At 38.4% G+C, this 15,101-nt stretch overlaps 1 protein-coding gene across 3 annotated transcripts in view; it reads left to right on the forward strand.

Annotated features, from left to right (window-relative positions):
* UbcE2H (ubiquitin conjugating enzyme E2H) overlaps nucleotides 1–15,101 on the forward strand; it is a 47,612-nt gene extending 32,511 nt beyond the window's left edge. For 2 of the 3 annotated variants that reach the window (XM_033339972.2, XM_076619458.1), the window contains exons 3-5: nucleotides 10,734–10,901; nucleotides 11,043–11,171; nucleotides 11,391–15,101. In XM_033339972.2, the coding sequence (XP_033195863.1) occupies nucleotides 10,734–10,901; nucleotides 11,043–11,171; nucleotides 11,391–11,527 (434 nt within the window). In that variant the 3' untranslated portion in view covers nucleotides 11,528–15,101. The remainder of the gene's footprint in view (nucleotides 1–10,733; nucleotides 10,902–11,042; nucleotides 11,172–11,390) is intronic. The other variant, XR_004464638.2, reaches the window with a different exon arrangement.

Consider the following 15,101-nt stretch of genomic DNA (forward strand, 5'->3'; position numbering starts at 1 on the left):
AATTACCCTTTTTTTTTAACCTAGATAAACACGACCCTGAAGAGACTCATCTATTAATTACCAACTTCTTTTCCTCGGGTTTTTTTCCTCCCCCCAATTACCACATAATTGTAATATAGATAAATGCGAATTAATTTTCAATGATTTTGATCAACGCACGTTTCTAAAATATTAAGCGCATATATCCTTCGATCAGGTTATATTATAAAATACAAATTTCCTCCCACGATCCTCAAACATAGATCATAGAACAGCTAATGAGTCGAACGCACAAGCTTCACCAAAATTTGCTTCTGCCAAACCAAAACAACTCAAATAACTAAAGCTAACTGAAACCGCCTCAAACATTTCAACCACGCGCATGAGAAACTACCGGGAGAAACGCCTTCTGTAAACAAATCCGCAAAGGCAAGAAAGAAGAAGAGGCGAAAGAAGGAAAGAACGTGGATCGAATCCTGTGGAAACCGCATTGGCCGCACTCTTCAAACATACTCGGTCGTTTGCATTAATTCGACGGAAAGTAATGGCGCGCCGTTGGTCACATGGTCGGCGAGTTTTGTTTGTGCAGGTCCGTTTCAGCCTCGGGCCACGCTCGAATCGCAGAAATGGAAAATTAATGCGTGGCACGGCCCTCGCGAGTGGCGCACGGCAACGCGAGTAAAAACTGGGTCACTAGGTCGAGCTTGGAAGAGAGAAGCCTCGTATCGAACCTGCATCCGCGGGCTCCAGTCCCTTCGTCTTTCGAAATGCGTCCGAGAGGGTGAAAAACCTTGAGCGGGCCAAGGATGAAAGAGTACAGGCCGCAGGCGCGTGCCACTCACAAGGAAGGTTAGGCAGCTCGGAAATTCGAAAAACGATGGAACTTTGCGTACAAGTAAAGTATTTCATCCGCGATACAGCCCCATTTTTCCTTCGTGTTCATAACTCGGTGGAGAATTTTTTTTTTTCGTGAAATATCTCAAGAATCGCGAAGGGTATCTGAAAAAGGTTCATCGTTTAATTGCGTTATTGAACTGTTTAAAAATTTGTTTGGAAAATTTACGGTTTACGGGTTATCGCTACATACCTTAAACACTTTTTTACTATACACGCTGAAATACCTTTGCGATACCCTCTTTTCGTATCTGTAAATGATTTGATGTACTCGATCGAGTTCATTTACATAGAAATTATTAAAATTACGTTTAATTGTAATAGTTTTTATGTTTATAAAATGAATATTTGAACATTCGCATTGTATATTTTTACATATCACAGCTGCGTAAGTAGCAAACGCTAAAAACAGTGAAAATTTGTAATTGCTACGATAATGATGTTCCTCGTAGAAATGTTTGAAGCAAAGACTGACGCCCTATAAATACTACATTTTGGTATCGCCTTTTCGCTTCTAAAATATGGTGATGACTAAAACGAGACTGCATAGGGGCAAGGGAGGTACTGTTCTCTGTAATTTACTGTCACGTCACGTTACCAAATATTATTTTATTCGTATAAGCGTCGCGACCTATTGTCAACTTAGGTGGCGATCAGTCAGGTTGCAACTGTTCGGTTGAGATGGCGAACCTTGAACGATATTAACGCTCAAGGTGAAGGTAGATTTTAAAGATTTCTAGTAAGCTTGGGTTTAGTATGTTTATTTGAACGGTTTGGTATAAACGGAAGAGTATGAAACGTAAGTAGCAGAGTTTGAACGTAGGCGAGTGTGCGATGAGTCTCCTTTCTCTTGAAGCGTCTGGTGTGTTTATGTTCTAACTGTCCGTGCAGGGGGGTGTGTTTTCATCAACGTTTCCTGTGAAGTGAGTTTGTTTCTGTCCAATCCTGTGACTATCGAATCATCGCGGGTATCCTGCGTGTGGTGAGTCTTGTGCGTATCAGGTCGAGGATGCGTAACGTCCCGTTGGCGACATCGTCCTTCGTTCATTGTCGAATTCTCATCGAGTCAAGAATCATGACACGTGGTTTACTGGCTTAATGTGGGAAATTCCAACTTCCCAAAAAATGGCAGATGCGTTGTCCGTATCGTAAACCAAGGACAACCTAAAAAATCCTGAACGAATCAGGTCCACGTTCCTAACGTTTAGTTTTGTTCGCAGCCCTGCGCTGTATCGATTGCCGCTACAAACTGTCACCATTGACTGCCACTACAAACTGTCACCATTGACTGCCACTACAAACTGTCACCATTGACTGCCACTACCGACTGCTACTAATGCCACTATAGTCAAGAGTAATTTGATAGTAATCAATATGTAACTTAATGACTACCAGGATAAAAGTTCCTGAGTCAGAAGATGTCGTTTTTCGGTAATTTAACTGCTACTTGACGCTGTACGTTGGCTTCTGTATTGATGTAAATTGTGAACAAGGTAGAAATTCGTTTTTAATAATAACGGACGCGCGACAAAAGTGAAAATGACTGGCCAGCAATCGCTAATGCGATTTCATTTTATTGTATTAAGCCGTTGCGCGTAAAATGTCTTTTCAAGTAAAACTTTTGAACGCGTGTTAGTTCTCTGCAACGACGTGTATTTAATCAACCTTTGGCGTCAAATGACATTCCAAACACGTCACTGTATAGTTTGACATGGGAAAAGTACGACGTGACATATGCACGCTACCAATCTCCTTCGTACATTCCGAGCGATGAAAAAGGAAACAACGCGTGTTATTTTGAAATTAAAATATTTTTCTGAAAGGCATAGATTGTTAATCCTTTGTACATTTTGAAGTGGGAAACGCATGGCAGGCCAGAAGCCTCGTTTCACGTCGAGAATTCAGAGTAACAATTTATTTATTAAAAATATTTTCATTTCTTGATGGCGTGTGACGTCTTTTTTCATCTCTCAGTGTATGGAGATTTGTGGGAAATTCAATGAAATCTTTATGGAAAATATCTTTTAATTTAATCGCACGTCAAAGGACTGATACAATTTTCATTTAATCTTCTCTAACGATATCTCTCTCGTTGCTTTGTATCCATGAAAATTATTAATTTTCAGATTGCGAAATTCTTTTAAGTTGATAAATTGATAAATCGAATACGCGTTACAGAAAGCAATCGTCCGTGAATATAGGATTATAGGAATAGAAGGAATATACCAAAATTCCTTACCTAATCCATGTTTTATTCTTTGAAACGATAAAGTAGCTATTTTCTTTCGTCTTGGCATTTGTTCGTCGCTTTACTCGTGCGTAATCCGTTTATTCGCTTTCTGTACTTTTCCTATTTACACCAAGCGACGAATAATTGTAGAATAATTTTACTTTCATCCGAAACACTACCTCTTTCATTGTTTACATCGAGCTGTTTTCAGTAGCATCTTCTAAAACACTGTCATTGATATTCACCGATATTCCCCTTTGACTTATCCTCCGAGGATTATCAGTCTAAGAAGAATTACCAGTCTTCTATTTTACGAGTTGACATTGAACTTTTTCTTTTGACATTATAAGCTTTTTTTAAACGCACACGGCGAAATCTTTAATTTTAGAGTACTTTCTCTATGATAACATTTTTCAAGATCAAAGCGATATAGCAAATTATACGAATATATCAAAGAATGAAGTTTAATGAAATTATAACAAATATCAAAGCAGATTTCCTCTTCTTCAACAGTTTGTAATCTTGAATATCGAACAGAATGTTGTTTTACGTTTGGAAAGATGATTATTTATAATTTTAAAGTGAGAAACATTCGGAAGGAATTACGGTTGATCGAAACTTCCCGATAATTTTTAGGAAATGAATGATAGTTACACGTACTATGTTAAAAATACAATATTTCGCGTTATACAATAACGTTACAGAAAAATAAAAATATTTTCATTTCTTATTCAAGCAGTATGATTTACAACGGTATTATAGAAACACAAGTTTGCTTTCAATAGATGTAGTTTTATACTTTGGTCTAGCACGACGCATTTTATTTCAATTATGTACGTGTATCGCGTTTAAAGCGTTAACCATCGATAACTAGGGTGAATTATACGTTATATATCTGGTGAAGTAGGATAAGCACGATTAAACCACGGACTGAAATACACGAATATTTAACCAACATTTGATTGTATAATTACGTTCCCATGATAAATAAACTAGTTAGGAGATTGTATTTTAAACCGTTGAGAAGACCGCTCATTTAATTCATTTAATTAATTAATGATCAATTAAAAATACAATGTTGCGTATGTACAACGTCAAGCGTAAAAGCGTAAACGATTTTTCTATTTATATTTTCATCAAACATAGGAAATACTTAGCGATGCAAAGGCACAATTAAATCGTAAATATTCCAAGAAATGACACTAGACTAATTTCTCTAATTTATGATTCTTCGTTAAATTTCAGAAATCTACTCCATAGAAAGTTCCCTTCGTTAAGAAGGAAATGAAACGAGATATAATTATATATCTCTTCCCTTCTTGGTTGTTTTTATTCCTCTCGTTTTTAATCGCGATAAAATTCGACCTGCTGTTGGTGTAACCAGTTAGGTCAAACTAACAGAGGATCGTGGTGAACACGGCACGGTCGGCGCACGTTTAATAAAGATAATTCACGAGGCTCGATAAAGCGCGCTTCGAACAGAAAAAACACTTTTTCGTGGCAATTTGTTCGGCGAGACTTATTCCACTTTGCACGTCGTAGCGCGGTGATATCGATTTTTCTCGCGCGAATCCAGCTAAAACTGTCGCGAAATTAACTCGTGGAAAACTTAGCAAGCGTTATCAAACAGAAAGTCGGTAGAACGAAATTGAATTTACCGGAATCTGTTCGAGAGGGACGCGAATCACACGATTGAAAAACTGAGTTTAGAACGGGACCAAATTTGAACGAATTTCAATATTCAGACGTTATATACATCATGGTGGTATATAAAGTAGTTAAATATATTACACCGTGTCCAGTTGTTGCTCGGTCATTTTCTCGAGACGAGTCTCTGAAAAGCCAAACTGAACTTGCACTCGCTGTATGTCGTTTGCTCGTTCGATGTAAACGCACCTTTACGACGTTGTTCGACAAGTTTCGATAATTGCGATCTTGTCGTATAAAGTTTATAGTTGATCGGTCGCGAAGGAAGTTTGAAGAGATGTGGCATGAATATGAATTGCGAAAAGTAAGGACCGAGAGGATCGGTCAAAGCAGGAAATACGCAGCAATAGCTCAGTTATCGCGCAAACGAGAGATCATCCTATGGTCCATTACGATTCAATCAGACAGAAACAGGAAATGGTCGGCTTCAGTTACGGTGTTCGACCAGCTATTTACAACCCTTGTAGGTTTTAGTAGGGCGTAACGAGACACCGTGTCGTTGTAGGAAATTTCTAAATCATACGCAATTACTGCTCTCCCTCTCGATCTTTTCGTTTCTTAAATTATGTCAATTTACCTCCGTGAAACTTGGTCCTAAGAAATTAGATGTTGTACTATATCGATTAAGGGAACTAATTATCCAATCGAATCAATTTTCTACGTCGTAGAGAAGTTACAAGAAATTTTACTGGAAAAATCTCCGACGAAGTTTCAAGATCAATGTACAATTACTTTCGACTTTATTACTTTTTAAAATTATAAAAAGCAAAGCAAAGATAGAAGCTTATGGAATGATTTTATACAAGCAATGGTTCTCCTCTGTTTGAAATGGTCCAAACAATAGCGACTATTTGTTCAGTACACGTGCGATCGTTCATAAAAACGTAATTAAACTCAGTTTGCGAAGGCATGCACAATGTTTCGCCAACCAATAATCGAACATTCATACAAAAAATTGAAAGGGAAAAATTCACACACGACAGAATGAAAAAGAAAAAAGGAAAGAATATCTGTACGAATTGGATTTATAAACCGTCGAATGATGTAGACATGAAATTCAGAAATGCGAATACGTTTAAAAAAGCGCGTATACGCGCCGCTGCTCCAATAACGCGTGCACGATCTTTTGAACAAAAAAATTGGACGAAAAAATACACGGAATACGGCGTACATAGCGAGAGGAGAACAAAAATATAGGAAAAAAGAAAGAAAATAAAAATCACGAAAGAGGAGAGGAAGGATGAGTCCACGAGGTTCGATGAACTCTCGTTGCACGCCGGATAGGAATTAAACTCGGTGCTGCTTGTGCATTCTCGTAGCTCCGATTCCGCGTGGATATCGATACTTTCACCGTGAATCGGCGCGCGCGTGTTTCCACGTGCGTGTACGCACAGGTGGGTCACGTTTCTCGCCTATGCGTCTGCCGCGAACGCGTAACGCACGTTTGCATCGCCACGTGTGTAAGTCGTATTACCATCCATAAGTATTTCGATAGCTTAGTCCTCTTGTAGAGTTTCGCTATTGTGCGCGAGATTGTGTACAAGTCACGATCTATTGCCATACATTTGTACCACAACGTTGCTCTTCTGTTACAGTAACTTTGGTAATAAAATAAATTCGATTTTATAAATAAAGTTTAGAAATTGGCAAGTCGTTTGTTTATCCCATATTGTATACAATTACAAAATTACAAAGGAAAATTATAACTTACAACTTGTCAATCGGTAAACGTGTCGATTCACTGATATCGTTAGTTAGTAAATTGTCGTACAAGTGGTGGTGTAATCGACGAAATTGGATCAGTTTGAAGAGTTTTATTTGAAAAGTAACTTTTATATATCTGCAATAATTTGGAAGCGTGCAGCGTCGGAAATGTTCAAATATTTACACACAGTAGCGTAGAGGTACAGGTAGGCTGTGTGTACGTAAGCTGTGTCGTGTGTGGGTGCGATCGCAAATGTACTAACGCGCATGTACGTTCGCGAATCGTGATTCTCGAACGCAAAAGTCGGTCCGCTGTGACGGAAAACCGAGAGAGCCGTGCACTCCAGGTCTGCGTAATAGCTGGTGTGGCCTTCTGCTACTCGACTTTGGAATACTCGAGCCGAATCGATTCGACAATTCATCGTATCGTTTTTTTTCGCAACGATGCTCGTTATTCAACATAGTCGGAGTTGCCAGGCAAAATTTTTAAAAACGTTCAGAGGGAAATTTTCCTTTTTTCTCCCCTATTTTCAGTAGTAGGGACAGATCAGTTCGGTTTAATATATTAGTTTTCGCGTCTCTCTTGCAACAACAAATTACTTAATTCTCATTGATATCGATAAATCCTAATTGTTATTCGTTTAAACAAACAAAGTACGTATCTCAGACGTTTAATAAAGAAATTAGCTAACATACATGGTATCCCAGTTCTTTTTTTCTCGCCAAACGTTGTCGATATATTCTACGGGTCGAGATAAGGAAAAATTTCACATAAACGTATATCGTTGGAAGCATCGTTAAAGAGTTATAACAAAAGAGCGATGTATGAAAGTACTGTAACTATGAGCTACGAAGTATGAATAGATCAGGAATATCTACAGCTCCAATTACATTCCAATTCCATTCCAATTCCATTTCAAAATATTCATCGTTGCTCTCGCTACAAGATTGCCAGCGGCGAAAATTTGATTTTATTCCTCTTTGAAATTCCCTTCTATTAGTTGTATTTCGTTATCATATTCGTAGTTATACTATCGTTTATTTATTATATCTTTATCGTTGAAGTTGGAGTCGTAGAACTATATTACAATATATTCTGAATATCAATAAATTCCAAAAGTTCAATAAGCTGCATGCTGTATCATCTACAGATGTAACTATTGGGGCCTCAGTAATAGTAGTAATATCTTCTGCGTATTGTGTGTAGAGTACTGGCCCCACAACGATGCTATGAGGTATACCTGCTTCAATAAGTTCGAAAAGTTCAATAAGTTGTGTGCTGTATCATCTGCAGATGTAACTATTGGGGCCTCAGTAATAGTAGTAATATCTTCTGTGTATTGTGCGCATGGTACTGGCCCCACAACGATGCTATGAGGTATACCTGCTTCAATAAGTTGTATGCTGTATTATCTGCAGATGTAACTATTGGGGCCTCAGTAATAGTAGTAATATCTTCTGTGTATTGTGCGCATGGTACTGGCCCCACAACGATGCTATGAGGTATACCTGCTTCAGTAAATTCGAAAAGTTCAATAAATTGTGTGCTGTATCATCTGCAGATGTAACTATTGGGGCCTCAGTAATAGTAGTAATATCTTCTGTGTATTGTGCGCATGGTACTGGCCCCACAACGATGCTATGAGGTATACCTGCTTCAATAAGTTCGAAAAGTTCAATAAATTGTATGCTGTATCATCTGCAGATGTAACTATTGGAGTCTCAGTAATAGTAGTAATATCTTCTATGTATTGTGTGTAGAGTACTGGCCCCACAACGATGCTATGAGGTATACCTGCTTCAATAAGTTGTATGCTGTATTATCTGCAGATGTAACTATTGGGGCCTCAGTAATAGTAGTAATATCTTCTGTGTATTGTGCGCATGGTACTGGCCCCACAACGATGCTATGAGGTATACCTGCTTCAATAAGTTCGAAAAGTTCAATAAATTGTATGCTGTATCATCTGCAGATGTAACTATTGGGGCCTCAGTAATAGTAGTAATATCTTCTGTGTATTGTGCGTATAGTACTGGCTCCACAACGATGCTATGTATATTCTGAATATCATTAGACGTAAATTTCCCAGTCTGTTCATACTTTTGTACCGTAGTAACGCACGCTCGTTATCTTTGACGATGCTTCCAACGATGTATGTTTATATGTGACGTTTCTTTCCTATCTGGACTTGTATAATATATAGATATCGTTTGGCGGGGAAAAACTGGTACACCCTGTATAAAGTTACACCCTGCACACCCTGCTAAAATATTATGTGTCTTACACGTAAGATACTTAATCTTCGAATTTTTAAGACGAAGTAAAAGGTCTGTTCGCATTGTGGACTCGCACCAACTATACGACACGTAGTTGTACCATGTCTCAACTAATTATGATCATTTTCAAATAGATATAATTCTACGAAGCAGTGCTACTTTAGAGGCTGAAATTTGCTCGTCGTTAATTGATCAGTATCGGTGCTCACATGTTATTGCCGCAATTTCGTCGCAGATGGCTCGAGAACGAATATCCGTGAACAGAGAACAGGATGGAATCGGCACAGCAGCCCATTCTATACGTATCATCGATGCCCGCCGGCTTTTCCGATTTCCATGCGATTATCATGCGATAGATAGCTCGATTTCTCTCTGTTTCCACGATCATATTAATTATGGTATTAATTTCGAAGAGAATTAACTAGCGAGCTAGCCATGGTATAATCGTGCAAACAAGAAGGCAAGTATCTCGCGGTGTTTCAAACGTTGCACACCGTTTATTACACAATATCGGCCTGATATTTTTATTCCATACAATGCCGCTCGAAGAACATCGTTTCCTTGTCCCGCTTTTCCCTTTCTCTTTGATTCGTTTTTACTTTTGGACACAGTCAAGAACGCTTCAATCGCGATTTGACATAATTTGAGTCAATTTGACATCTGGGCGTTCTTGTGTGAGCGTTATTTTATGCGAAATTTTATAAATCACAAGGTAAAAGTTACCGATATTAACAAATACACTGCGAATGTTAATCACATCTATGGAAAATTTAAACGTGCAAAGACGATCGGATGGCACGCGATACGTAAAAATATATAAAATATACAAAGCAAAATATTGAGTTACGATACTTACAGAATGGAACAAATTTCTATTCGGATTTTTTTCCCCGGTTTTGTTTATATAGATATTAATTTGCGCGAACATCCGTATCTTCAAGTTTTCTGTCCTAACAAAATTAACAATACAGTAAGCAAGTAGCAATAAAATAGTAAGAAAGCAAGCATACTTTTGTATTTGTAATCTTAAAAATTACAAGCAGACCGATCGTCGTTCAGTTGCAGGTAAAATTATAAGAATATAAAAATTGTCAAATTACGGAGGTTCCTTAAGGTTCCGTCCCTTCGTTTGTCTCAAACGTTTATACTCGCTAATTGATTACCTACCAGATTTTCCGCTCCGAGTACCAACTGGCTGAAAAAATACGTTTCGTTCCTCGCTCGTTCCTTTACCTCTACGCTTCTTCTTCTTGCAATCTCTTTTTCTCCTTTTCCCTCCACTCATTCCGAACGTTTCCAGTGATTGATTTTAATCCGCGGTCGAAGGTCTCGTTGCTCGTTGTTGTCGAAATAAATTTCATTCGGCGAACACTCTGTTCTTTGTCTCTACGTTCTCAACGTTCGATCGACCGGTATCTCCTGGTCACGTTCTACGCGCTACGTACGATTTATCGGGGTACATGGAATACCCTGCCGCAAGTAATTAGCGGGAACCATGTGTTTGGCCGATTCAAAGGGACGATTCGGCACGTTAAACCGAATTTTCGGGGAAATTTCCAACGAAATACCGACCAATTTACATGATACCATTTTGCGATCAATTTTCGAGATATCATACGCGTTGTTTGACAGTGTAATAAAGCAGTACGATAAACGGTACAACGAAAGCTAGAACCAAACAATAATTTACGAAACAACAATTTTGTTCTATTGTTCGAGTTTCTTAGGTTTCCTGCATCGACGAATATCGGTAATTTTGTTGTCGATAATTTCGCTGTAGATGCTTGTGAATTTATAAGAAATTTAAAAGTGTAGAAACCAAAGTTTCGCTTTTGGAGATTTCCTGATACTGCAATAGCCAATACTTTCCGCCGTATATTACGCGTAGAAGACTTCTTGCGTACGATCGTTACGGACATTGTATTCTTCTATTACGTTACAGCACCTTACGAGGGTGGAATATGGAAAGTGAGGGTTCACTTACCCGAGCACTACCCCTTCAAATCTCCTTCGATCGGCTTTATGAACAAGGTGTACCACCCTAACATTGACGAAGTCTCAGGCACCGTGTGTCTAGACGTAATAAACCAGGCTTGGACTGCCCTTTACGGTACGTATTTACATAATCTGGAAATTTAATCGTAAACCCTCTATAAATCTTACATTGGCCAATAATATTCCAAGGTATAATTTTGCCAATCGCGTCTCTCCGTACCGATTCAACGACGATCTTTCTCATTTACTGTTTCAGATTTATCAAATATATTCGAGTCCTTCCTGCCCCAGTTGTTAACATATCCTAATCCAATCGACCCGTTAAATGGCGACGCAGCGGCCATGTATCTACACAAACCTGAGGAGTACAAGAAGAAAGTAGCAGGTGAGTGGAGAGAGAGGACTCGTACGAAAACACGAGAAACACACTGTTTCAGTCTGTGTTTACGAGCCTCGTATTCCTTCGGTTTACGGCTTTCTCTGATCGATTATCTCGCGATGGAAATCACGAGACAACTCGTGGCTACGACGTTCGAAGTTATTTTCAACGTCGAACCAAGTATATTTAGCCGGGGATGCAATTTCCTTCTTGATTTCTTGGCAGATTACGTGAGGAAATACGCAACGGAGGAGGCGCTAAGGGACCAGGAGAACAGCGGTACTGAAAACGGGGTGTCGTCCGATAGCGAGTCTTCGATGAGCGACTTCAGCGAGGACGAGGCGCAGGACATGGAGTTGTAACCAAATATTTTACCATCCGTACCCATATCCTTAATCTCGATTTCTTGTAAACTCCGACCGCTCGTCCTACCAAATAGATGCTTACATTTCGAACCTCCGAACCTCACTATCGGTTTAGCTGCGTGGCACACTCGTCACTCTGTTTCGTAGGGAACGTTGAATCGCGACCAGGTTGTCCGTTAACGAATCGGGAGGTAAAAAGAAAAGAAAAAAAAAAATAAAAGGGAACGCATACGCATAAACGAAAGAAGAGAAAATGAAAAGGAAACGAAATTTGAAGGAAAGGAGAAAGTACGAGAACGATGATGTATACGTAGAAAAAAAGGATATCGCTTTTGAAGTTCTCTTTACGCGAGAGATTGGCGCTCTCGTCGTCGCCGTCGTGTTTTTCAACGAGGGACGTTGACGAGAAAAATGATACGCGCCGTTTTCGAGAAAGAAACGCCTCGTTTTTTTGCATTTTTTTTTTTTTGATTTTCTTCTTTTAAATTCACGGCTTTGCTACCGATTGATCGAACGTCGATATCTTCAGATTGTTGGCGATCTGGCATCGATCGAATAGTCGCGAATCATCGTGCGTCGGTGACGTTCCGTTTAACGATTGTACGCGCGGTTGCGCCGTCAAATTCTACGATGAATTATTCTGGAAAAATTGTTTCTTTTCTTTTTTTTTTTTTTTTTTTTTTCGTTGAATATTTTTGTTCTATTATTCCTCCACGTTTCGAATTCTTCGTCGATCTCCCTCTGGTTCTTTCTCTTTCTTTTTTTCCCCCTTCCCGATCGAGTCGAGTCAGAAACACAGACAGTCTTGGGGCGTTAAAAAGAACGATGCACGAGCATGAAAGAAAGATCACGTTCGCTCGACAAGTATGTATATCTTTCGGATGTCGTAATTCACATTACGCTTGTTATTCTCTGTCTCTCTGTGCGCTCTCGTTATTCGTACAGGTGCCACGAGCAAGCACGATATAGATCTCGAATCAACATCGATTTCGAATAAACATTCGTTTCACGTGTTTTCGAAAATGCTTGCTCGTAGAGTAACGACTCTTTTGTAATTTGCACGATAATTTGTCACCAGACTATTGCATCGTATTTGAAATTGACAGGATTCGTACGTTTGTAACTACACGAAGAGTTAACGATGCGATAAAACTAAAGAAAAAAAAAAAGCTATTGTTTTCCGCTCGTTTAACGTTCCAACGAATTATTTCTTTTTGTTGTTTGCCGTGGTTCAAAAGATATATCTGGTTATTAGACGATCTCTTTTCTTTTTTCTTATGTTCACAAAATGAATTATCATGCGAAAGAGAAACAAAAAAGAAAAAGCGGAATGGAAAATAGGATACTAGGTGCGTCTTCCTCTTTCTGTTCTGTCATCACCATCCCTGAACGTTTCCCTCGTAGGGCGCAGCAACGAGAAAAGGCTTCGTCAACAGTGTTGAAGACACTGACAAATCTACGATATAAACGGCGTTTAAGTAGCGATGTTAATGTCGGGACATCCCAGCCACAGTTGAAATCTGCACGGTCAACGTTTTTCGACGGAAGGGAAACGATCGAAGACACTGGTCACTTACGAACGACCTCGGCCTCCTGTCTCGAGACACACGCGAACACATCGAACGTACGAATTTTCAGAGAGTTGCGAGAGGACAACGACGCGGCGTACACACCGGAGTTGCGTCAGTATTCGGAAATGGACGTAGATTTCATTCACTCGGGAGGAAGTAGAAGCAATCTGGACACAACCGTCTAACGGCTCATCGCGAAAATTTCTCTGGTGATATTCTCACGATTATTTTATCATAAAAAAAAGTAAGAAAAAGAACAAAAAAAAAAAGAAAAAAAAAGAGAAAAAGAAACAAATGACTTTAGAGCAATTAATATTGTTTGTATAAGGATTTTTCTAAACGCATGGTATGAAAAGTTTTTCCAAATTTTTAATCGAAACGAGAGAGTCGCTTGTAAGAGAGAAATAATGATTTCGTTCGAGCGCCATGGCGTATGTAATATTTTATTTGCGTGGAATAAGAAAGGATGGAAAAAGGAAAAAAAATTTTTTTTTGATACGATCGATATTTTTTAGAGGTAACTTTAAACTGCGCGTTCATGCAAGTCGTATTCATGCATCGTGTTTTTTCTTTTTTTTTTTTTTTTTTTTTTAATTCTATCGACGTTCGGCTTAATCGAGAGAACAAAGCGCATACGGCGTGAAAGTCTGGGGCAGAATTGGCGAGAAGTAAAGGAAATCAATGGATGATAGAAGAATATCTAGTGGAAGTGAGGAATCGTTTCTTTTTTCCGATGATGCGAAAAGGCTTGTAGCAAACGGGAGGACACGAATTTGTACAAATCTTGGTGCACAATAATCTTCGTTTAGTTGTAACTCGCTTCAAACTGATCTCTCTCCTTTTGCGTGGTTTACGTATATGCAATACGATCAACTATACGTGCAAGTATAGAAAATGATATTTTAGTGCCTTCTCAGGCAGAAAATTGTGCCTTATTACATGGGTCTCTGTAAAAAAAAAAAGAAAAGAAAAGAAAAAAAAGAGAAAGAGGAATGAAAATCTTATTGGTAAACATATTCGGTGGAAAAAAAAACGAAGAGCATTAATTAAACAGACACAAACACACACATCGATAATTAAATCAATCGCTTGGAAGAACGTAAAACTAATACAGCGTGTGCTTTTATTTTCGAATATCGAGATAACGTTGAAGAACAATGTTAAGCTTTGTGTAAGTCTTTTTTTTCTCTTTTGAAGAGTGTTCGGCTAGTTGGGAATGCGATGTCAGAGAGAAATATTATTAGAAAGAGAAAAGAAATAGAAAAGAAAGAGGAAAGGATACGAGGATAGAGAATAAATTTTACCAAAAACTGTTTATAAGAAAAATCGAAATTTCTTGTCTGTATTCTTGCAATAGGTTCACTCCTTAGTTTTTAACGAATAAATTTAATATTATCGTTCTATTATTACTCGTAGTATGGGCGCGGTTATCGTTTCATTTATGTCAACGCATCGTTTTTTTATGCGCTTTCATTCGTCTATGATTTAGAGATTTCGCATATTTGATTTCTTATTTTCAATGAGTCGCGAACGTTGTCAAGATTGCCGAATCTTGATAATTCTCCCTTCTTTTATTTATTACGCGGTTTTAATTTTAATTGTGCCAAGGGACGAGTCGTGAAATTCGTAAAAAGCGATAGCCGCGTCCACACGTTTTTAATTGTTACGCAATCTTTCCTTTTTATTTAAGGAAATAGAATATATTTACGTGGAAGTAAAACAAGGAAATGGATAAAAATAATACTGTCATTCAGAATTTACAATTATTTATGATTATTTAAGACGTGCTTTCATGGTATTTTTTCGTACGATTCGCAGTGGCTCTATACGTTGGTGAAGTGTATAGCAATGTATTTACTGATTAGAGAAATGATTATTAAAATGGAGTGAAACTGATACGGCGTTTGTATGGCTTATTAGGCATTCACATGCCCTTTCGACGTTTTTCTCAGGCACTGTAACGATATATATGTAAATTATATTTCTTTCATTTTGTCATA

Source organism: Bombus vancouverensis, chromosome 6 (assembly GCF_051014615.1).
Source record: "Bombus vancouverensis nearcticus chromosome 6, iyBomVanc1_principal, whole genome shotgun sequence".
Lineage (NCBI taxonomy): Eukaryota > Metazoa > Arthropoda > Insecta > Hymenoptera > Apidae > Bombus > Bombus vancouverensis.